Raw genomic sequence first — 25,326 nt, forward strand, 5'->3', positions numbered from 1 at the left:
TTACATTTGCTGCTGCTGGGGTGCGTCTGGATTTCTAGGCTAACTGCTTAATGCTAGTGTATTATTCTTAAACATTCACTTTCCATGTTACATTCATTTTGTATAAGTCTTTGCAAAACGTTAACTGTGGTCAGAAAGAGGCTGTCACCAAAACTGACTTTAGGACATGTTAAGGGATATTTGAATAGCAATAACAACACGACAGACTACAGTAGCAGACATTTCTATGAAGTGGATTCAACACCTACTGACACAGTGGAAAAACTTTGGAAAGGTAGCATTTATTGTACCTGCATAGTAGGCTATTAAATTGCATTATACTGTACAGCGGATTATTTTGTATATTCTGTATTTAAAAATAATTAGACATACTCATACTAGTATTTAAAAATGGCCTGCCTGATACCACATTGTGCACAAAATATTCAGATGTCGTATGCCATAAGTTTTTTTCCAATGTCTTTCGTGTCATTCTCTACAAACTGAGATTAATTTTGTCTGAAACAGTTTTGCGTTGAAGCTAGGCACCATGACAACAAGAGACCCACAACTGAAGTTCTAGCCTGCTGCTGACACACACACACACACACACAGCATGATGCATCAGCACCATGTCAAGCATGAATTTCAAGTACACTGCTCAACTATCAATGGGCCGTGACTCTCACAGTTGACTCCGCTGGCGGCATCGGACCCTGGATGCTAACTGAAGTATTTTTGATGAGAGGAAGTTTCCAGGGCAACTTCAGGACCGCTGCCATGGCCTTTCTCATTATTAGTACTCCCTACAGTCTGTATCTAAAACTTTGAAAATAGGCTTGGGAGGATGAAGGCACAGCGAAGGAAGCTGGAGCACAAACCCATTAAAAGACTGCAATGAATGCTGCTGCTCTTTTGTTTTATATCCTTGAAGTAAAGTTTGACAGAAGGGTAGTGAGAAGTCCTAAAAGGACCTGCCAAATATCCAAGTGGCTGAGATAATGGACAGAAAAAAAACTGTTATTCTTCAAAGCAGTCAACCAAGGACAAGAGAAACCCTTAATCTCTGAGTTACTCTAATGTGGGCTGGTTAACCTAACCTCCGCAACGTACTCCCTGCTTTATCTGTATATAAAGCCAGGTTTGACAGTGCACACAGCACTTAGATAAGTCTTTGTAGCTCATGTGAAAGTCGACTCTTCTATAGTAAACTGCCCACAAAAAATGGCTTATTTCAATTTAATGTCCCTTGTTACGTTGCTCAGCAGTACTCTCCCAAGGTTTTCAACTGATGAAGCCATTCATATAAACTGTAAGTAAAACTTTTTTTTTTTTTTGCTTGAATTTATTTTCATCTAAAATGTTTGATCATCTTTGATAATATTGGAAATTTAAGGATTGGAAGAATTGATTGTAATAAATTACTCACCTGCATCACAAAAAATGTAATTTTTTTCTGTATACTAAGTGCTAGAGGGATTTGTATTATTCATATTTTTCCTAGTCTGGGATATGTCAATGATTAGCAACAACTCAGATTTTTCTGCATTTTAATTTTGTAATAAAAAAACCTCCCACTTGTTACCTTAGAGGACAAAATTGTCCCCTTTCTAAAACTGCCATAAAAATACGTACCATACATTTATACTATTTTCCACTTTTACTGAGTAAAATAAAGGTTATGACCCACATCAGTCCTGATCATCACTACCAAATATTCATTCATTTTCAGAATTTATGCTTTTTAAATGCCAGTTTGTTTACATATTTCCAGTGGAAACCAAGAAAACAGCATGTAAAAAGGTTTCCACATCTGGTTTAATATATAACAATGCATTGTATTTTATAGACTTATCCAGTGTTTTAAAAAAATGTTTTGAATCATCATCTGATAGTAAAAATAAAATACAATATGTTTCTCCAAATGTAGAATAGAAGCAGTTGTGAATTCCTATCAAATCCTCAAGTAAAGTACACGTATTGTACTTTATATACGGTAGATGATACTGTAGTCACAGATTTTGATACTGTTCTGTTGATACTGTATATCTTCCAGCCCGCTCTGTCAGAGAACTGCTTATCTCCTCATATCAAGACGCAGCCTCACTCCACACTAGAAAACGGTAATAAACTATCAAATGTGTTATCAGATTGTCTATCTTTGGTTTAATAACTGAAACAAAACCTGTCCAAGAAAGGACCGAATCACTTTTAAGGTTTTTTCCTTTTATCTGTCAATTTCTGTGCCCAGACAAAGGTCACCCTTGTCTTCCACGCATGTGTTTACTTTCCTTCGACAACCTGACCCTGAGACACTGGAGATTTCCCGAGCTGCAGAGGTTTTTCAAACAACTCTGCAAGTCCTGAAGAACAGAGTGAGACAGAAATATAAAAGGGATGTCACGGCAACAGGTAGAATTGCTTTCTTTTTCTCAAATATCAGGATCTCACTTTGAAAGAAACCTTTAGAGGTAGGTAGAGGACACCATAGAGTCAAAACAACTTTAACATAACCAAAATGTCTAATTGGTCCAAATTTGAGCCATTTTCAAAATGTCTCTATCAGAAATTTGGGTTTCATTTAACCAAATTGCCCAAAAATGACAATGAAGTTGGCTAGAAGCCTAAGTTTAACACAGAATTGGTTGGTACTTTATAAGTATGCCTTACAAACAGGCAAACCAAGGCGCCAACAGGTGTGATTATGTGCTGCCATTAAAAAGAATTAAATGGTTTAAAAAAAAGTATCCTGACTAAACTTTGATTTATACCAGTCTTTGATTATCCATCAACAAATCTTCCTCTGATGTTAACTATTAGTCCAAATACTTCATAATTTCAAATATTTTGTATGATTTCATATAAATAAGGTTTATTGACCATGATTTCTTTCACTAGTGGTAATAGGTAAGAATAAAGGTGGCTAAGAAGGTGTAACACATAATAATGTATACTTTATGCTTTGAACAGGCAAAACAGAAGAGGAAAACATGGTCGACGGCAAGGCAATAGAGGGTTTAAGTTATTGATCACCAAAGTCCTAATGAAGGAAATTTAAAAAGTCAAAAGAGGGTCATTTTCAATTACACTGTGTGTCCTTTCATGTTTATGTTCAAAAGATTGTCAAGATTAAATTCCATCACATTTTTCTTGTGTTAACTTTATGTCACAATGCTAGAGTTGCTTTCCTGGGAGGACGTGGAGCTGATTGCAGAGCTTTCTCAGTGTCCTCCTCCAACACATCCAGCCATCTGTCTGCAAAGTCATCTCAACAAGTACCGCGCTATATCTGGCCTCTGCAACAACAGGTAAATTCCTACCTTAAAGTCAAATAACAATGACTATATTGTTACTTTAATAAATTTTTTTTAGTAACCGATGTAAAGTGAATAAATAACCATCTGGTAACCACTACTGAAGGAAGTTCTGAAAAGTGAGAGGAGGTAAAAGCCATTTCTCACCATTTTGGTAACCCCATCCCACACCACGCCTCCACCTTCAAGCTATGTGGAACATTTTATGCCAAATTGAAAATGCAAAGTCCAATTCACATTCACTTAAATTTTTATTGAAGCAAGGAAATACTTGTGGTACATAAAACAAATGTCAGTGGAGTTTTCTTTTTAATACTGATTTGAGCATTTTCACTTCAACACATCAAAACAGCATCAAAATGAATGTAAACCCCTTCTTTTTAAATTAAATTGAGATTGTGTCATACATAATTTGCATACAAATGGTAAATACAAAAATGTTAATGGCTGATTTCATGTATAAATAGACAGTTATGAACTTCCGTAGATCCTATAGGCTACTGTATATTCTGCTTCTACCCAATCCTGTCTCCTTGAAATTACGTTACAATTCAGTCTGGATTACATTCTTGATCAACATAATTGGAAAATGTTAATAAATGTATCTGGCAAGTTGTAAAATGTTATTGTGAACTTAGTACAATTTCCACTGACAATGTATCTCATTTGTTTTCCAATATAAGCTAACAGGTTAAGATTGGGGAAAGTTATTTTTTGTAGCTCAATACAGAAAACTCCAGTGACTTGAAGCACATAATGCATGTTTATTAAAATTGAACCCAAACCCAATTATTTCCCTAAATCTTCAAAATCGACCAACATGCTTTTGCTTCTGAAACCTAACACAACACATAGGACACAGAACATGAAACCTGTTCTTACAGCCAATAAACACATTAATGAACGGATTACACCCTGAATCACGATTGCATATTGGTAAAAATGTAGTATTCTAAACTCATGATGACCTTCTGGAGGAAAACAGATGATGTTGCTTTCAGTGAAGGCACACTCTGTTTTGTATTGCAGTATTTTTGGACACGCTTCATGATTCTTTTTGTCAGGCAAAATCCTCTCTGGGGAGCAGCCAACACTCCCTTGGTCAGGTGGCTTCCAGCTGAATACGAAGACGGAGGGAGAGAACCCAAGGGTTGGAACCGAGAACGGCTCCATAATGGATTCCAACTTCCTTCGGTAATCTACAAAATGCTGGTCCAATGGACACAAAAGTCTTGCTGAAGAAATTAGAAATGAAGCGAGCTCACCCTGCAAACCCAAGTTAATGTAGCTTTCCATTTATTTTTCTAACCTGCTTTACAGCAGATAAAGTCCACAGCAATTTAGGAACAGCAGCAGTGTGTGTGAGATGACATAGATTACAGTTGCATTTGCATGTTGTGCCCTGTGCTTTAAAATACATTATTTGTTATAGCCTGAAAGAAGTTGGTGATACACATTATTTTGTGAACTGATATTTGCATTGGATTTCAATGTTTATTCATGCACTCATTACACAGAGTGAGGTCTTGTAATGGAGGAACTCATCAAATATGCATCAGTTGTATCCAACATGCAGTTTACTGTACCTCCATGTACTGTATAGGAGATAATTAATAATATTTGATAATATGATTTGACCCTAACTATCCATTTCTTATAATAACAGGTCAACTAAATAATATCTTGGATCTTTATGTATTGCATATAACTCATTTTTAATCAGTTGCCAAAGTCCTTAATGTTGGAGAAATTAGGTTTTCCACAATATGTCGGAGCTCCTTTATTGAGTTTAGGACATTTTTCTATTTATAACCTAACCTAATGAATTGAATGAACTAGGTCACACAAACAAGAAAGCTATCATCCATCATAACCCCTGACTGGGACAAAATAGGCCTTCCCAAGAAAATATGTTCATTTCCGTTAATGATGAGATAAGAAAAACACTGACTGATAAATGGCAAGTCACTGCAGAGATGGTTGGGGGGAAATGCAATTGCACACTGTAAAAAGTAGTTCTCACTGTCATCCCAAATAACAATTCCTACTGTGTTAACAGCCGTGGGAAGTCAGCAAGAAAATATTGAGGAGCTCCGTTAAACGGCCAGATGACATCTATTCTCACATGCTGGTGGATTGGGGCCAGTACATTGACCATGACATAACCTTTACCCTTCAAAGCAAAGGCAGTGCTGGGGTGGACTGTTTTAACACATGTCAAAATGTGCATCCATGCTTTCCCATTGAGGTAAACTAAAAGCTTAACATTGTATGGACATTTTGCTTTCCTGCAGGTACAGTACATGTACTGTGCTTGCTCTCTGGTAACAATCCTATATTTAAAGAATTAGTTCCACAGACTTATTTGCTTTTTTGTCAAAAGTTAGATGAGAAGTTCAATACCACTCTCAAATGTGTCTGTTGAATATAAACTGCTCTGCTCTTGACCAAGAATATCACAGCACAGTAGGTTGGACTAGGCGGAACAACGTGGCACATAACCCCGATAAACCACATAAAACCAATTTTACACAATCATTTTCTGTACGGATTAAACAAACAAGATATAAAGTGTTAATTAGTGAGCTTTAAAGGTGTTGATAGGTGAATCGACTTTATTCAACCCACAATGGGGAAATTCACTTGTTACAGCAGCAGTTTTTCCTCAACAAAAACACACCAACAAACAACAGGCAAAACAGACAATGTGCAAAAAGTACTGAATGAATTTAAAGTGGGATTACCTCAATATCGATATTATGGCGATATTGTAGTGTTGACAATTGGGGCTTTCACAAAATATACATACAATGAGATTTTTGATGAATAATCATCAGTTATGTTGGTATAATAACTATGTGGGTAAAGGCAAATAATGGAACAGCTAGAACAGTCTGGTGTGTTCAGAAAATCACTCTACTGTAATGCAGCCTTTAAAACCAGGAAAAGACAACACTTGTGTCATATCAGGATATTACGATATCCAAAATTTAAGACGATATCCAGCCTCATATATCGATATAGATATAATATCGATATATTGCCAAGCCCTACTTTGGACAGAGCCAGGCTAGCTGCTTTTTTTTGGAAATCAAAATATGGTCACCCTACGTTAAGCTAACTGGCTGCTGGCTCCAGTCTCATATTAAAGCGACAAACATGAAAATGGAGTCTAACTCAGCAAATAAGCATATTTCCCAAAGTGTTCTTTTAAAAATTTTAAATCACAAAAACAATACATTTGATTTGATAGATCAGAAGTTAAAAAGGATTTTGAAGCACCTTGTGATAAATAATTTTGTGTTCTCCACAGACAGGTGATGCTATCACTGGTGCACAAGGCTGCATGCCTTTTCATCGCTCCAGACCAGCCTGCATAGTCAATTTTGGATCAAATATAAGTCAAGCTCTGCAGCAACAACAGATAAATGCCATCACATCATTCATCGATGCTTCACTTGTGTATGGCGAAACTCCAAGGCGGGCTGGCTTCCTCCGTGACCTCTCTGGCCTCAATGGGAAACTTGCTGTCAACGATCAATTCAGAGATCCCAAAGGAAGACCCTACCTTCCATTCGTAGCCTCTTTGCCATCAGCCTGCAATCAGAACCCGCACGGGGAGAGAGTGGATTGTTTCAATGCTGGAGACACTCGCTGTAATGAGGATCTTCCCCTGATCGTTCTGCATACATTGTGGCTTAGGGAACACAATCGCATTGCAGAGGCGCTGAAACACATTAATGGTCACTGGAACTCAGAGACTATTTACCAAGAAACTCGCAAAATTATTGGAGCTCTGCATCAGGTATGTAACAATTTACTCAAATTGTTTCAGTATGAAACTGCACTGGGCTGACATGCTGACACAATTAGGGCAACAACTACCAGTATACATTTTTTTCATTATCTATTCCTCTGCTTGATTTTGTTTATAAAATGTCAAAAATGTGACACAAGTTAACACATTTAAAAGAAAATTAGACATTACATTAAAGGGACTGCACTCGAAATTCAGGACATAAACACATATTTGCTATGTAAAGATATAGTGGAGTAATGACGTCCTCAGCAGAGAATAAAGTCACACTCCCTCTGTATGTGTTGTTATCTGAGCTTCTTTGTGTTGATAGTTGGTCCTCCTGCCGCGCGTGCATGCGTGTGCCTTCTGCGGCAGTATCTGACGCAGAGGGGCGCGACATTATTTCGAGTATAACACCTTTTTAAGTGCAAAAATTTCTTTAAAAGAAGTGTCTTTTACTCAGCCTTCAGTTTTCAAAAAACAGCCTATATACCCTATTTCAGTGCTTTGAAACAGTGAACTCGTTACCTGAGATTGTCACAGAAGAAAAAAAATGTTTGTTTTCCATCTTTCTTCCCATGTAGTCACATTTTTAGGTAAGTAAAGTTTTTTTGGGGGGCTTTTCCACCTTTTAATTTTTTTTTGAGAAAGGGGAGAGATAAGGGGAAGACATGCAGGAAATTGTTACAGGTCAGATTCGAACCCTGGACCTCTGCGTCGAGGCATAACCTCTTAGTACGTGTGCGCCTGCTCTACCCACCAAGCCAACCCAGCCACGTATAGTTCACAGTCTTGCGGCAACCAGCTGTGCTAGCTTCCTGCTGCAACCACTGACATCACTGACTTCTGACGGCAGTGGTTGGTGGAAGAAAACCCCTTTAGTGACATTGCAGTCATCACTCCGTGTTTCTTCTAAAGTCTGTAGTCACTGTGCTGCAGTGAGGTTAACCATGGACTGGTTTTACACAACTGTACAGACCTGCTATTTACTACTAAATATATAAAGTCTATAATGTAGTTTATGGCCATTTTGTACCCTACAATCTGGACATTCCTTACTGCTGGACCATTGCTGTTGCTCTCCCTGTACAGTAGATACTGTTGGAAAAGGCAGGAGACGCATGATGAAAATAAAGGCCAATGTTTCTTTGGAGAAACACAAATGATGCCTGAGGGGAAACATACTAATCTAGCATTTATGAGCATGGTGATTTTATATTGAGGAGATGTCAGGAGTGCGCACATGTGGCAATTACATGTTATTAAAGAAGGGCAGACTGATAAGATGTAAGATGTAGTGAGGACATCAAGAGGTTCTTTCTCTTATGAGGTGAATACTGACTTAGGGTCATTACAGTGTTCTAAGTGCAGAGAAAAATAAGCCTTGATTGGAGCTTTTGCAAAAAGAGCTCTTGCATTTATTGTTGATTTTAAATTGCACAGCAATGAATTACAGTAAAACTTTACTAAATCAATGTGCCGACGTGTTGAATTCATAAAGCCGGCTATTCACCTAGTTTTGAATTGGGGTCAGGTACTTCACACATTACATCTTCAGTATCACTTGAGGGACCACATATTTTTAATTACCTCTTTTTGTACATGTTCATTAATAAAACTGTACAAAAATTCAAAAGAAAAACATTCAGAACAGCATCTTTATTTCAGTTACTTTCTGTTCAGTTTCTTCAGAATGGTCAATTTGAACCACAGCTTTTGAGCCAATATAAGTACTTCAAATGTTCTGGAGAAATGTAAATGTAACCATCTATTACTCAATGAAAACTTGACATCTTTTGAGGAAGATCCGATGACATGAATACGAAAAGTAATGCACAACAATTCATATGATATCTGATGAAATAGGCAAGCGCTGGCTGGTCACTTGACAAATGTTCAAATGTAACTGTGAGCCAGGTACCGTCACCGTGAGGTGTCAGTTGTTTCAGAGGCTGTTGCAGTGAGTTTAGCTGACAAAAGGTGACTTTGGGCCGGGTACGGAGCACTAGGGGTGTGCAAAAAAATCAATTCACATTTGAATCGCTGTTCAAGCTCTACCGATTCAAAATCGATTCATAGAATTCAAAAAATCAATTAGTTTTTTTATTATATGTCTACTTCAATCACATTGGAAAAGTAACTACATTTACATACTGTGAATTGTTTTTTTAATCGAAAATTGGTTTTGAATCGAATCTTGAGCCTGAAAATCAATATTGAATCGTGACATTTTCTGAATCGTGCACCCCTACAGAGCACTGTGAGGTGACCGGTCCTTTCAGTGGCCGTTACAGTTAAGTTCAAAAGTTCCAAAGACTCCCAAAACAACACATACGACCGGTCTATTTACGGCCACATGGTGGCGGTCAAATCATGTGACCGTAATCATGTGACCTTTCTATTTAACATAACACGCACAGTTTATGCACGTAGGAAACGTTGTGAAACAGAACTAGTTAAGTGTAGGCAACAAAAATACTTGGGTAGGGATAGTAAAACATCAGGGATTGCTCACTTCTTTTATTCCTGTGTAGATATTGTGTTAGTTATCCTTGGCTTTTTTTTCTCCCTTTCTCTGTATATTTTTCTTCTTTTCTTTTGTAAATCAGAAACATCTTCTTCTTCTTCTTAGTTATATATCCATTTGAACTAGAGTGCAGCTAATGTGGCTCTGCTTTGCTCAGTACAAACCCCAGACGCGTTTTTGTTCAGATAACATGAGGCTCTTCGTAGCAGGGCAGCCATCAGAGCCAAGTCCTCATCCATCATATAAACAGTCTCTGTGCAAAGAAAACACTCAAGTGTCATACCAGTTAACACAAAGGATTTCTCTGTTAACTTACTATTGTCTCTGTGTTTATTTCTTGATGTAGAAAGGTAGGTTTTATTGCTACCTTTTTGTAGTTGTCAGCCTCTTAGTAGTGATGCATGGGAGGCAGGTTGTGCAGCGATGACTGATTGGACTGACTGTTGATAGAAGTTCTATTAGCTGTAGGTTGGGGGCATTATTAAAGGTGAAATAAATGTTGGGTACTGATAATAATTTAATGGAAAGTTTTAATGAAAATGATTCATTGCTTAGTGGAGGGGACAAGGGGACCCTGGTACACGGCTCCAAAGTTTCTATAGCATTTCTGAGCAGAGGGAAAATAAGTCTGCAATCTGTCAGACTTTGGAGGCTGACATTTGACCACAGCAGTGGATTAACAACTGCTTTTTTTCAGGTGACTCAGGGACAATGCCGAATGAAAGAGATTTAGAGAATTAAAAAGAGATGGGTCTAAGGTGGAGGGGTTCTTTAAATAATTTGTGAGGATGAAGTGTTAAAGGCAGGTAGAGGATTTACATACTGTAGCTATAACCATGACCAGCTTGGAAAATCCCTGTATTGGAAGTGGAGTAAAATGTGAGGCACTATCTGGTCTGACCAGCCTGCAAACCAGCAGACTGTAACGTTATCGATTTTTTTTTTCATAGAAAAAGTCAAAGCTGAGATGAACACTTAAAGAAGCACTAAAGCTCCCCTGTTTTTTTATGGTCAATCTTCCATTTTGTTACAGTATTATCTCTTTGTCTTCCCCCTCCACTCAGTGAGGTCAGGGTAAGCTACAGACAGTGCCCCTTGTGGCTGTGCATTTCATTTTTATGCAAATTTCATTGTTCTGGGACGCAAATTACTGTAACACAGGAAAGGCCATAAAAAAGACTTACAGAAAAACTCCAGTTAGACAAATAATGATAAAAACACCATGGCAGACTACTGTTAATTGAGATGTTGAGAGAAAACAGCTTGTGTGGAATTTGATACATTCATTTTATATGTAAAAGTGATTGTTCTGATAAAGTGAATTCCAATGTGCGATGATAAAAGGAGCATAACACAAACAGTCTTGCCTTTAGCCTTATTCATTTGTTGATTAGATGCTCAGAACTTCAAGCCAATTTAGAGAAGCAACAGGATCTTCTTCTTATCTTTTTTTTTTAACCACTAAGTTATGGTAATGTGATTACATGGTATTTTATGATTAAAATACAGGCACACCAGGCATATTTATGGGCCAAAACTGTGCCCAAAGTATGCAACATTTCATTCTTACTCAACAATAAACCAGCTGAGTTCAATTATTAGTAGAACAGGATCTCTTTGGCAGCTCAACTAATTAAACAATGCAATTACCTTCCTTAACTTGGCATTGTGGGGGTCACCCACTGAGCTAAACCACCATTCATGATAATAACATGACTCGAACTACCAACAATGTTGGGTTCCAATCAGAAAGCCATCTCATGTTACACCAACAACAAACCTCCCATTACTGTTAATTCATAAACATAACAATATATTAGATAATTAAGAAATAAATGAATGCCTAATGTAGCCTAGTTGGGTTTCTGTATAATATTTTATAATTAATGTTGAAATGTCTGCCTGTAATGAGAAAAGTTTGCTAGTTATCCAATTCCACTTAGAAAAAAAGATCGAACTCTGCAGCCCTTCACAGCTCTGAGCAGCTTCCAGCTCATTGTTGTGGTTTGTCGGCCCATATGGTTGAATCCCAACAGCTCTCACAAAGCACCCCTCCCACCCCCCACCCCCCACCCCCCTGTTTAAATCCTGAGGCAGCTGTTCCCAGCAAACAAGCTCACATGGGGCGAATGTAATGTTGAATGCTGTTTGACAAGTCACTGTAAAAGAACTGCTTTAATGCATTAAAATATGTGCTATGGCAGTAATTACTTAACAGAAAACCCACTTCCCGGCCAAGGGTAATGTGTGATTAGGCAGGAAATTAAAAAGTTGCACTGTTAAAAGTGTTTTCATGCTGGTGTTATGAGGTGGATGCCAGTGGATGCGTACCTGTTTAAGGAATTTTCTACTGTGTACGTCAGTATATCAGACACCAAACTTCTGTTCTCTGAAGAATCTATTAGTTGAATATAATACAATACACTGAGTACTGTTGGATCTTTCATTCCCTTTTGCTTGTAATGTAAAACTAAAAACAAAAAAAAAATACAATCTAATCTCATTCATCCACATAATAATAGTCAAACAGTAACCCAAACCCAACGTGTTACACCATCTTGTGGCACAATTCTTGCTTTTATGATTGGCTATTGCATAATTAAAAAAGACACAGTAGCTATGTTTTGATGCACTTAACACTTAAATAGGTCTCTAAGGGAACATTTTAATCCATGAATGCTTGTTTTGTTCTTTATACATAAATGACCACCTAAATATCATCATGGGTACACTTCAGTGTCAGCAAGAAGCTTCCTGTTATTATTTGAAGCATTATCTATTTGCCATGTATAAAAAGTGACCTAATCCTCGAGTCAGTGAGAGAGGGAGGCAGGCAGGCAGGCAGGTGAAACCTCTTGAAAACAGTGGGGGAATGTGGTACTCTACATGGCTTGCTGAAAACAAATGGAAAGGTCAGAAGCCATTTCAGTACCGAGTAAAAGCCTATTATTTACAGGAAACGGGAAATAAAAATGACCAACTAACAGTATCTGGTTTAATGCTGACCTGCATCTCAATCTTGGTCCACAGTAGTCAAGGCTGTCTCTTATCCAGTTTGTAGTGTAAGGGGACAACATTATAGGTTCCATTTAGTTTTTTAAGTGGTCAGGACATAGAGGAAGGATTATTGTAAAAAAGCTTTAAAAGTAACAGTTTTAAGTGCCAAACATGTTCTGTTTGGAGTTTTTCAGTCAATAACCTAATAGTGTATATTCCATTAAATACATGACTTATTTATTACTTCTCTATAGCTATACTTATTTATAAGACTGTATCTGCCATATACGGGGGATGCAGAGTTGAAGGCGTACAACTCATCTTAGATGTGACAAAGGGCCCCAACTAGACACTTTTTTTTAGACATTTTTAAGGGGTCAAAGCCAAAAACCACTGGTTTGAGCTTAAAGGTGCAATATGTAATATTGTATGTAATACTGGCAGCTAGCGGTTAAAATAGTTACTGCACTACCAATTCAAAATACTGGAGAGTCGTTTCCCCCGCCCCCTCCTTCCCAGACTCAAAGTTCACGGAGGTTGCCAGGCTGAGACCGCAGCATTCACAACAATGTCGCTAGATGCTTTTCTCACATAGCCAGACATTACTCCACAGCACAGCGGAGTAGCTAACGGTAGATGCTGGCTATATTGACAGTCATAACAGCCCGTGCTCACCCGGAGCTCTGTAACCAACTGACAGACACACTTTTTCGGCTTAAAATTACTGTTAGAAACATGCTGTTTTCTTTTTTTATGTCATGTAGAATCTATCTCCGTTGATCCTATTCGTTTGTTGGCTGCTTTCATGGCTGTACTACCGTTACAGCTGTAGCGCGCTGGGTTTACGTTTTTACAGCTATATCTGGCAACCCGGCCTGGCTGTCAAACTGGGCCGTTGATAACAACACACAGACCAAAACATAAACATAAATTCCGTCACGGAATGTAAATTTCAAAAAGAAAAAATACTGACATTAGCATTGTTGTCAGAAAAGATAGTATTTCAGTTTAACATGTTTCCTTAATATCTGATGAGGCATTGGTGTCATTTTTGGATTTATTACAGTACAAATATTACATATTGGACCTTTAAGTATTATAAGCGTATCACATGTTTAATGTTTTAATGTAAAACACTGATCTGAAAAGTAACTAGTTGTCAGGTAAATTTTGTATTGGAGAAAAACTACAATATTCCCATCTTAAGCAGCATAAAATAAATATACTCAAGTAAAGTACAAGTACTTAAAATTGTACTGTAAGTACAGTATTTGAGTAAATGTACTGAGTTACTTTCCACCACTGCATCCATGACTGTTCCCCTTACTTTAAATCGTGGAATAAAAAGACTGCTCATCTCAGAAAGAGTGACACTGCAGTCTGACTGCTCCTCAAATGGGAGCAGGATTATCTCCACAACTGTGGCTTTGGACTGAGTCTGTCTAAGCTGTGTTTTCTTGTCACAGTTGACATGTTGTGGCTCGGCTTCAGTTTGTGCAGAATGCTGCTTGCATGTCACTAATACATAATAAACTCATATTAGAATGCTATATTTTAATTTCTCTTTGAAGGTTTCCAGTTAGGACTGTTTTTAATTGTATCAATCAAAAAATCTGACCTCAAATCCTTTTCTGTCACACTGCAGTCTGAGACGCTTGCTATTCAGTGAGTCAATTCAGCTAATGCAGTTAAATTACCCAGTGTATGCCATGATTCTTGCCTTAACAAGTAAATCTTTACAAGGCAGATAAAATATTAGTATCACCATATGTGATCCCACTCGTGTGTGTGTGTGTGTGTGTGTGTGTGTGTGTGTGTGTGTGTGTGTGTGTGTGTGTGTGTGTGTGTGTGTGTGTGTGTGTGTGTGTGTGTGTGTGTGTGTGTGTGTGTGTGTGTGTGCATGCATTAGTATTAAGATTCAGGTGGTGGACTGAGGTCTTCATAAATAGTGATGAGGATGGATGAAATTCTCTGCGGTGAACTGTGAAGAACAAATGTGCAATCATTTGTCCAAGCTTGGGATATTACAGAAATACTCATCTCAATGGAAAACCTATGGGAATTCTTTTAGCTGTAGACCTACACATCCACAAGATATTGTTAATAATTTACAAGTGGCATATGTTTTAATGATTTGTTGAATCACGTTCTTATTCAATCTCTTTTGACTTCATAGCATGTTTGTTACAAACATAATCCTTAGATTTAAGAATTTCTTTCATGACTATTTGAGACATTCTTTTTGCTTCTTTGTGATCACCCCCTCTCTTTTCTGACTCCCAGATCATAACCATGCGGGATTATGTTCCAAAAATCATTGGCAAGGAGGCTTTTGAACATTACATTGGACCCTATGGTGGATATGATCCAACTACAGACCCCTCAGCCGCCAATGTGTTTGCCACCGCTGCATTCAGGTTCGGCCACGCTACCATCTCTCCGATCCTCAGCAGACTGAACGAGAGCTTTCAGAAGCATGAGCACTTCCCCCACTTGAGATTGGACGACACTTTGTTCAGTCCATGGAGAATAGTCAAAGAAGGTCAGTACACTCTTATGGAGCTGTCTATTGGGATTAAATATATATCCTACAAGTACTTAACACTAAACAATACTCTGTTTAGGTTTAATGTCTGTCTTAGTGTAATAATTACTTGCATGCAATTCTAGTAACTTGTGTAAGTTAGACCACTGAATAGACATCCTTTTATCTAGAGTATGAAAACACTAATACTGCGTGTCATGCCTAGTACAGTCTATGACATGTGCTCCTAGTCCTAGGAGACTCATTGCACAACGTGCAATAATCCATCTAACACACCTGGGACCTTTTCCAATAAATATACATTACTTTTTTCATACTTATGTGTAAGACTGTACTTTATCTGTCATATGCAGGAGACGCACCGTTAAAGGCGTACTTGTAGCAAAGAACGTTCTGATTTCTTTTAACCTCATTTCTCATTATTGTGACCATTTTTGTGACATATGTGTATATATATATATATATATATATATATATATATATATATATATATATATATATATATATATATATATATATATGTTTGTCTCTGAGTCCGACCAAAGGAAACACAGAAATTAGGTTTCTGTTGTCTTGGTTTAAATCTAGACTACAATGTTGCATTTGTATCTGTCCTTCATTCTTATTTTCTTCACTGGTATTGTCTGGGAAGTTTAAGAAAATGGTTTGTGTATGCAATGCAATTGTGCTATTTCCATAACACATGTCACAAGGTAGCTGTCCTTGAGATTATGAATAGGACAGGTTAAAAGTGCGAGCACATACTGTAAATGATTCTTCCATTGCTCTCTATCTATTTCATGATTTATGATCTCTGTGAATAAAAAGTTGTTCATTCTTCATAACTTTAAATTTACATTTAAATGGATTACTCTACCTTACATAGTAACCTAACACCACAGGGATTTTCTGCTGACCTTCAGTGGCTGAAGTTTTTACCTTGCTGCGATGAAACCAAGGGATGTGTTCAGGATTCTTACCACCGAGCACAGGCCTATTCCTTTTATGAAACTATGTGTTATGGTAAACAGTGTATTTATCCCCAACAACCCATTCATCATGTTTGCTCAAATGAAATTGTTTGGACACCAGTGAGCCCAGGGGAAGCAAATCTAAACTAAGGAGTGACATGCTTGTTTTCTGAACAGCAAAAAACTGTACTCGCCAACAATATATATTATGGTTTTCTTGTCTGTTGAGGATAAATGATTACGATTAAGTAAAAGTGAGCATGCTGTTTGCAGTTTTGTGACACCAACTCACATGATCTCTTAGTTTTGATGTCCAAATTTTTCAAAAATGAAATGTTAACAGGAAACTTATCTTGTTATGTGCATTTGGATTATAGAGTAAAGAAATTTATTTTCTACTGAATATGAAAAAAAAAAATTAAGCAATGCTGTTTTTGTGTCTAGGTGGAATTGAACCAACTCTGAGAGGCTCAATTGGAACTGCTGCATCAGCTGTCAGCGCAAACATGCTGATGACAGAGGAGTTAACAGAGAGGCTGTTACTCTTGAACGTGTCACAGCACATGGACCTGGCTTCGTTGAACCTGCAGAGAGGACGTGATCACGCTCTCCCAGGTAAGGGCTGGTCTGAGTCAGTGCTATCCAGTCATGCCTGTCAAATCAGAGTGATCAATCAACAACCATCCATCCATCCATCCATCTTCGTCCGCTTATCCGGTGTCGGGTCGCGGGGGGAGCAGCTCCAGCAGGGGACCCCAAACTTCCCTTTCCCGAGCAACATTAACCAGCTCCGACTGGGGGATCCCGAGGCGTTCCCAGGCCAGGTTGGAGATATAATCCCTCCACCTAGTCCTGGGTCTTCCCGAGGCCTCCTCCCAGCTGGACGTGCCTGGAACACCTCCCTAGGGGGCGCCCAGGGGCATCCTTACCAGATGCCCGAACCACCTCAACAGGCTCCTTTCGGCGCAAAGGAGCAGCGGCTCTACTCCGAGCTCCTCACGGATGACTGAGCTTCTCACCCTATCTCTAAGGGAGACGCCAGCCACCCTCCTGAGGAAACCCATTTCAGCCGCTTGTACCCTGGATCTCGTTCTTTCGGTCATGACCCAGCCTTCATGACCATAGGTGAGGGTAGGAACGAAAACTGACCGGTAGATCGAGAGCTTTGCCTTCTGGCTAAGCTCTCTTTTTCGTCACAACGGTGCGATAGATTGAATGCAATACCGCACCCGCTGCGCCCGATTCTCCGACCAATCTCCCGCCCATTGTCCCCTCACTCGCGAACACAACCCCAAGATACTTGAACTCCTTCACTTGGGGTAAGGACTCATTCCCTACCTGGAGAAGGCATTCCATCGGTTTCCTGCTGAGAACCATGGCCTCAGATTTAGAGGTGCTGATCCTCATCCCAACCGCTTCACACTCGGTTGCGAACCGATCCAGTGAGTGCTGAAGGTCGCAGGCCGATGATGCCATCAGGACCACATCATCTGCAAAGAGCAGCGATGAGATCCCCAGCCCACCAAACTGCAACCCCTCCCCACCCCGACTACACCTCGATATCCTGTCCATAAATACTACAAACAGGATTGGTGACAAAGCGCAGCCCTGGCGGAGGCCAACCCTCACCTGAAAAGAGTCCGACTTACTACCGAGAACCCGACACAGCTCTCGCTTTGGTTGTACAGAGATTGGATGGCCCTGAAAAGAGACCCCTCACCCCATACTCCCGCAGCACCTCCCACAGTATCTCCCGGGGACCCGGTCATACGCCTTCTCCAAATCCACAAAACACATGTAGACCGGTTGGGCATACTCCCAGGCTCCCTCCAGGATCCTTGCGAGAGAAGAGCTGGTCCGTTGTTCCACGACCAGGACGGAATCCGCATTGTTCCTCCTCAACCCGAGGTTCGACTATTGGCCGAACCCTCCTTTCCAGCACCTTGGAGTAGACTTTACCAGGGAGGCTGAGAAGTGTGATACCCCTATAATTGGCACACACCCTCTGGTCCCCCCTTTTTAAAAAGGGGAACCACCACCCCAGTCTGCCACTCCTTTGGCACCGTCCCAGACTTCCACGCAATGTTGAAAAGGCGTGTCAACCAGGACAGCCCCTCCACACCCAGAGCCTTGAGCATTTCTGGACGGATCTCATCAATCCCCGGGGCTTTGCCACTGTGTAGTTGTTTGACTACATCAGTGACTTCCGCCTGGGAAATCGACGACAATCCCCCATTATCCTCCAGCTCTGCCTCTAACATAGAGGGCGTATTAGTCGGATTCAGGAGTTCTGCAAAGTGCTCCTTCCACCGCCCTATTACCTCCTCAGTTGAGGTCAACAGTGTCCCATCCTTACTGTACACAGCTTGGATGGTTCCCCGCCCCCTCCTGAGGTGGCGAACAGTTTTCCAGAAGCACTTTGGTGCCGACCGAAAGTCCTTCTCCATGTCTTCTCCAAACTTCTCCCACACCCGCTGCTTTGCCTCTTTCACGGCAGAGGCTGCAGCCCTTCGGCCCTTCGGTACCCTGCAACTGCCTCCGAGTCCTCCGGGATAACATATCCCGGAAAGACTCCTTCTTCAGTCGGACGGCTTCCCTGACCACCGTTGTCCACCACGGTGTTCGTGGGTTACCGCCCCTTGAGGCACCTAAGACCCTAAGACCACAGCTCCTCGCTGCAGCTTCAGCAATGGAAACTTTGAACATTGTCCACTCGGGTTCAATGCCCCCAGCCTCCACAGGGATGCACGAAAAGCTCCGCCCGGAGGTGTGAGTTGAAAGTCTGTTGGACAGGGGCCTCCTCCAGACGTTCCCAATTTACCCGCACTACACGTTTGGGCTTACCAGGTCTGTCCAGAGTCTTCCCCACCCTCTGACCCAACTCACCACCAGATGGTGATCGGTTGACAGCTCTGCCCCTCTCTTCACCCGAGTGTCCAAAACATACGGCCTCAGATCAGATGAAACGATTATGAAATCGATCATTGACCTTCGCCTAGGGTGCTCTGGTACCAGGTACACTTATGAGCATCCCTATGTTCGAACATGGTGTTCAAGTATAGACAATCCATGACTAGCACAGAAGTCCAACAACAAACAACCACTCTGGTTTAGATCAGGGAGGCCGTTCCTCCCAATCACGCCTCTCAGGTGTCTCCATCATTGCCCACGTGTGCGTTGAAGTCCCCAGCAGAACAATGGAGTCCCCACTGGAGCCCCATGCAGGACTCCAGTCAAGGTCTCCAAGAAGGCCGAATACTCCGAACTCCTGTTTGGTGCATATGCACAAACAACAGTCAGAGTTTTCCCCCACAACCCGCAGGCGTGGGGAGGCGACCCTCTCGTCCACTGGGGTAAACTCCAACACAGCGGCGCCAGCCGGGGACTTGTGAGTATCCCCACACCCGCCCGGCGCCTCACACCCTGGGCAACTCCGGAGAAGAAAAGAGTCCAACCCCTATCCAGGAGTATGGTTCCAGAACCAAGACTGTGCGTGAGAGGTAAGCCCCACCAGATCTAACCGGTGGCGCTCCACCTCCCGCACCAGTTCCGGCTCCTTCCCCACAGAGAGGTGACGTTCCACGTCCCCAGAGCCAGCGTCTGCTGCCCGGGTCTGGTCCGTCCGAGGCCCCTGACCTTCACTGCCACCCATGTGGCATCGCACCCGACCCCAACGGTTCCTCCCACAGGTGGTGGGCCCATGGGATGGAGAGGGAGTTGCCACGTAGCTTGTTCGGGCTGTGCCCGGCCGGGCTCCGTGGCAAACCCGGCCACCAGGCGCTCGCCGACGAGCCCACCGTCTGGGCCTGGCTCCAGACGGGGGCCCCGGGCTTCCTCCGGGCAGGGTCACTCCATCTCTGCTTAGCTTTTTCATTGGGGTTTTTGAACCATTCTTTGTCTGGCCCCTCACCTGAGACCACTTTGCCTTGGGAGACCCTACCAGGAGCACAAAGCTCCAGACAACACAGCCCTCAGGTTCACAGAGACACACAAACCTCTCCACCACGATAAGGTGATGGTTCACGGAGACCTGTTTAATCCTAAGAATAAAAACCAGTTTCCTTGTCCTTTCCTTTGTTAACACGCTTAAATGTGCTCTAAGCGATGTCACACGTTTTTTAGGCTACAAGATTTTCCAGTGTTTCAGCGTTCCAGCCAATAACCGACAAGAAGGATTTGGGGGTGGGGGTTGGGGGGGTTAGTGCGCGGGAGCACGGAAGGGAGGGAGAGTGGAGATGCTCAGTGGCCAACAGATCAGACTGTGGTTGTACTGGGCAGCTTCCAGCTATGAATGTGGAAATGTGTCACTGTGATCAGGGCGTTCCTGCCAAAGAGAGGCTGCCTCTCAGTGAACCTTCCCTGAATAAATAAAGGTAAAAAAAAAAAGGATGAGGAGGAGGGAGGGGCAAGCTAGCCTCGTTTTGAAAATACTTTGAACATCAACAAGAAGTGCCGTTATCCAGCATCGCTTAGAGCACCTTTAAATATGTTTTTAATGACTATGTTTTTGATATAGCATTGTAAAGTTGTTCAGTTCCCTGTAAACAGGTGTGTAGCTCAAAGGTCACAAGGCACCAAACTAAACTGCGTTACAAACAGCTTGAAATGACTTTTTTTCCCATTGGAGGGCATACATTCCACAAAAACAGTTCAACTATTGTCTCAACAGACTATTAGCTGATCGTCACATCATACAAACAAGTGTAGGCCTACTTACAGAACTCCTAGAATCCATTTTACTGACTGACTGAAAAGCTATTCACATTGATTTTGAAAACTACTGTTTCACATTTTGGGAAATGCACATATTAACTTAAGACTTACTGTCGTCTGTTCTCAAACTATAAATTATCTTATTTCACAGCTTTTTTAAATCCTTGATTGTGATTGGTCTGCGGTTTGCTATTTCTGTACTGTATAACAGACCGTTGCTAAGTATAACGGACTGTTGCCATGGACTGACTTGTGATCATAGACTCTGGCGGACTATTTTTAAATATACAGTTTATGTGTATATATATATATATATATATATATATATATATATATATATATATACCCACCCAACTGGGACGCAGGCGTCATCAGTGGGTAACCTCTTTATGAGTAGCCATGTAATAAGGTGTGTTATAAGCCGTGTGTAATAAGCGGGATATTCTAGATATTCTGTTGTTATTGCGAATTTAACCCTTTTGGGCTGATTCCTGCATTACCCTGTCAGCGTTCTATTCGTAATAATGACCAATTTCACACATCAAAGTCTGTTTACAGGTCCTGGGGAGTGACGTTACTACATTATATGTAGAAGATAAATAGTTTAAAGCCTTTTTTATCTCCAGTGGGAGCTGTGTGAAGTCTGAAAAATTGCCTCTAGTGATATCACTTGAGTCAGCAGGTTAGGGCTGAAGACTACAAGTTTGAAAATTAATAAAAAATCTGGGGGTGTGGAGTTAAAAAGAAGTGGGTTTACCAAACCCCTGTAGCCCGCTCCTTATCTCTGCTTGAGGTTAGCGACTCAAGGCTTCATTTGCTGCTATTAGCATGACACACCCGAATCTCCGATCAAATGTGTGGCTGTTGAGTTACATTTTGGGTAATGTAGGTGCCAGGTTTTGACAAGGAAGAAGAAAGCGTGGACTAAAAAAGATGACATATCTGATTCTGCTGCATCAAAATTGATTTTTAATTTTAAACTGTCCTTCATGAGTTACTGTGCTAGCCAAGATTTAGTCCAGCACATAACCCTCTGTCAACCACAACTTAGTAAATTAGCAAATTAGTGTGCTTACTTTTAAATTGTATTGTGCTAAAACTACATTTCAGGATACAATGACTGGAGATCATTCTGTGGACTGAAGCGCATCAAGACACTGGATGGTTTCAAAGAGGTTGTAACAGACAACAGGGTTGCTGAGAAGATAGCACAAATATACAAACATCTTGACAATATTGATGTATGGCTTGGAGGGCTTGTTGAGAACATGTTGCCAGGCTCAAGAACCGGTCCCCTCTTTGCTTGCCTGATTGGAAAGCAAATGAAAGCACTTCGTGATGGCGATAGGTACATTAATATTGACTTGATTTAAAAAATGCTATTTATCATTATTATGTACCTCAACTTGTACTACAATGGCATATTTTAAAGTTAATTTCTTGGTGTAAGATTTATTGAAATGTTTGATTTGAAATAAACCGTTTGTATTTTTCAGGTTTTGGTGGGAGGCTGAAGGAATATTCAGCCAGCAACAGAAGGCTGAGCTTATTAAAGGTTCTTTGTCTCGCATCATCTGTGACAACAGCGACATAAGGGAAGTTCCTCCTGATTCTTTCAGGTTTGGGAATTACCCCTACGATTACATCTCTTGTGATCAAATGCCATCAATTCATTTGGAAGCTTGGAGAGAGGAGAAGAGTCAAGGTGGGCTTAAGAAACTTTCGGGCTAGTCTTCGTTGCAATATTCATAAACATTTCTTTGAATTCTATTATTCTTCTACACATTAACATAAAATAAAACTTTTATCTCTCAATTCCAGACTTAGAACAGTGTGGTACTCCAAGAAAGATAAAGAATGGGGATTTTATTTTGTCCTCTGCATATGCCAAACTGGTCGCTTTGTACTTCTGTTACCATGGTTTCAAGTTAAAGGGTGCTGCTGCAATAGTTTGTGAGGGATATCGGTGGAGTGATCCACCCCCACAATGTGAAGGTACGTGAACTATTTTTGCCATGGATTTGTTTCATACCATTTGTTTGTAATGCTGTCTATGAGAAGTAGTTTAACTTAAAATGGGAAATTCCACTGTCAGCTATCGTATCCTGATTGTATGAACTGCTGCTGAAACATATACAGATCAGCCTTGAAAGCATTTGGTTATAAACCCCAGTCATAATCCAGCACATATTTATCCTTGGACATGTAGTACTTTAGTGCTCTTGTCTGACTGGAGCTTTACTGCCATCTGCTGGTACTGATGGAGAAATGTTAATGTTCCAATAGGAAAAATATTGGGAATACAGCTGCTTTATGATTTTGAACCATAGTTTTGAACCATCTGCCGATGAGTCAAAGTCTCTGCAATTATTAAACCGCATTTTTAAATCACACCTGCAGCATTTGAATGCCACCCATTTTTCACGTCAGACAAGAGATTGTGAATCAGTTTAGCCACCTTTTCAAGCAGCCAATTTATCACAGTAAACAGAATGTCTTTTCAAATTTAGTAAAGGTTGATCATTGAGTGGTAACGCAGTTCAGAGAAGGGACTGATTTAAAAACTTTTTCTCAATAGTGTTTTCAGGTCTTTGTGGGAATGTGGAAAAATCACATCCATCAATCAATATAAAAACCTAGACAATTGCACTGCATTCACTGAAGAGACATTTTTCATAATGATTTGACCAAACAATTCTAGGGAAACTATGAGATAAATGTTAAATTGTTATATTTCAATGAGATAATGATGACAAAAGAAAAAACAAGCACACAAATAATGATCACAAACCTTGATTGAGAATTGGACATCTGAAATTGTTCAGGCACTCAAAAAAAAAATGCTTTCGCTCTACTTGAGATTACTCTACCAGTCTCTTCCCGTAGATAATTTTACAACAAACCCCATTGATGGCTCCAAGTTGATTTCCTGTTGAACTGTTGCATAAAGTTCACTTGGATCCGAGGGCTTTCCCAGCAACTCCCAATAGTGAATGGATCTTTAATAAACAACATTTTGACAGATTACTTATTACTGATTATCCAAATATAATTTTTTTTTAATTACAAGATATTTTATTTCGCAACAGTGAGTGAGAAAAATTCTAATATCTCTCATAATTCTTAGTTAGGTTTCTGTGTATTGTATAGCAGGTTTCACTGCAATTCAATACTAAATCAACAACCGCAAACCTCTTAATGCATAGGACTCAGGGACGAATGGTTCTTTGGAGACATCATGTATTTTTCAGTTTACTCAAGTGAGTAACATTACAACATAACCTGCCAGTCTTTGTGAGTTATATGAAAGTATGCAAGCTAAGGGGAGAGACATGTTCATGTTATGGTATGGTTGACTGAAATCTTTATCATTATGTTGTTTGTTTTTACAGGGAATCATCACTAAGTTGTTGAGAATGCAGCAGCTCAAGAAATGCTTCAAGTTATATAACCAAAAGAAACCTCAGGAAAACATTGCTATCCTTGCTCTCTTTTTATTTCATGATTTTGTTGACTAACAGTAAAAAAAAAATGGAATAAGACATTTTTGTTTAAATCAAACCTTATTTTAACTATAACTCTTGTTATGATTTGATACTATAAATAAAATGGAATTGAATTGAATTTTAATTAAGATGGTTTTTTTAATAATAACTGCTAATATTCTTTCACCTGTTTTATATTTGGTAGACTTTAACTTTAATTGCAATAAGTTGAATTTTGCTCAATAAAAATATACACACCTAACTTTAAATCCAAGCCATTTTCATCATTCTTTTCTTACAGTACATTGCACAATTTATACAAGGCTTTATTTGAAATGACTTTTTCAGTGCAGTTTTTACCGCTCTTAACATGACGTAAAATTGTTTTTTCATAAGATGATAATATCAGCTTCTGAAAACAACATTAAACAGCCGCACATTTTTAATAAATCACTATGACACTGTGATAGTTCTCGTACGCAGTAAATGTTGCACTATGAGCTACATAGTGCAACATTTATTTCAGAAAAGTTATTGCTAATAAAGTAGCAGCAACATGATCTGATAAACACCATATAAAACAGGAATGTTATTTTGTTTTGAAATCTGGCCAAATTAGTCATTCCTTAACATGAAAATGATTGGTGTCCTGGTCTGCCTTGCAGTGTAACCTGAGAGCCGAACATACATGACATAACTAAGTTATGTATTTTTTAAGTTTTGTTTCTCTTGTATGCTTGATTGTGGTGATTTTCATCCTAATAATGCTTCTAATTGAATGTATATATTTATCTTCTCTGGTATCAAAAAGAATAAGCTAAGTCTAAGCATAATTACCATTATTAGACCGCACATAGTCTATATCCACGACGTTCCATTTCTTGGATGCTCCGGTGCTGATGGAAATTTCGCAGGATCATGCTCTTTTTGCCAGGATGTCCGTTACCTTCTGCTTTCTTTGTGTTGGAATTTCAAACTCTGGTGGATTTATGAGGA

At 40.0% G+C, this 25,326-nt stretch overlaps 1 protein-coding gene across 1 annotated transcript; it reads left to right on the plus strand.

The window, feature by feature from the left end:
* Positions 1 to 1,157: 1,157 nt before the first annotated feature.
* On the plus strand, positions 1,158 to 24,341 carry tpo (thyroid peroxidase). Its single transcript, XM_028566266.1, has 12 exons — positions 1,158 to 1,291; positions 2,036 to 2,102; positions 2,231 to 2,391; positions 3,158 to 3,287; positions 4,358 to 4,487; positions 6,607 to 7,098; positions 14,900 to 15,158; positions 16,577 to 16,747; positions 21,956 to 22,193; positions 22,342 to 22,550; positions 22,667 to 22,840; positions 24,238 to 24,341. Exons 1-12 carry the CDS (start codon positions 1,204 to 1,206, stop codon positions 24,249 to 24,251), a joined length of 2,133 nt encoding a protein of 710 aa, XP_028422067.1. The 5' UTR covers positions 1,158 to 1,203; the 3' UTR covers positions 24,252 to 24,341.
* The last annotated feature ends 985 nt before the right edge of the window (positions 24,342 to 25,326 follow it).

The sequence above is a fragment of the Perca flavescens genome, chromosome 20 (assembly GCF_004354835.1).
Source record: "Perca flavescens isolate YP-PL-M2 chromosome 20, PFLA_1.0, whole genome shotgun sequence".
NCBI classification, from domain to species: domain Eukaryota; kingdom Metazoa; phylum Chordata; class Actinopteri; order Perciformes; family Percidae; genus Perca; species Perca flavescens.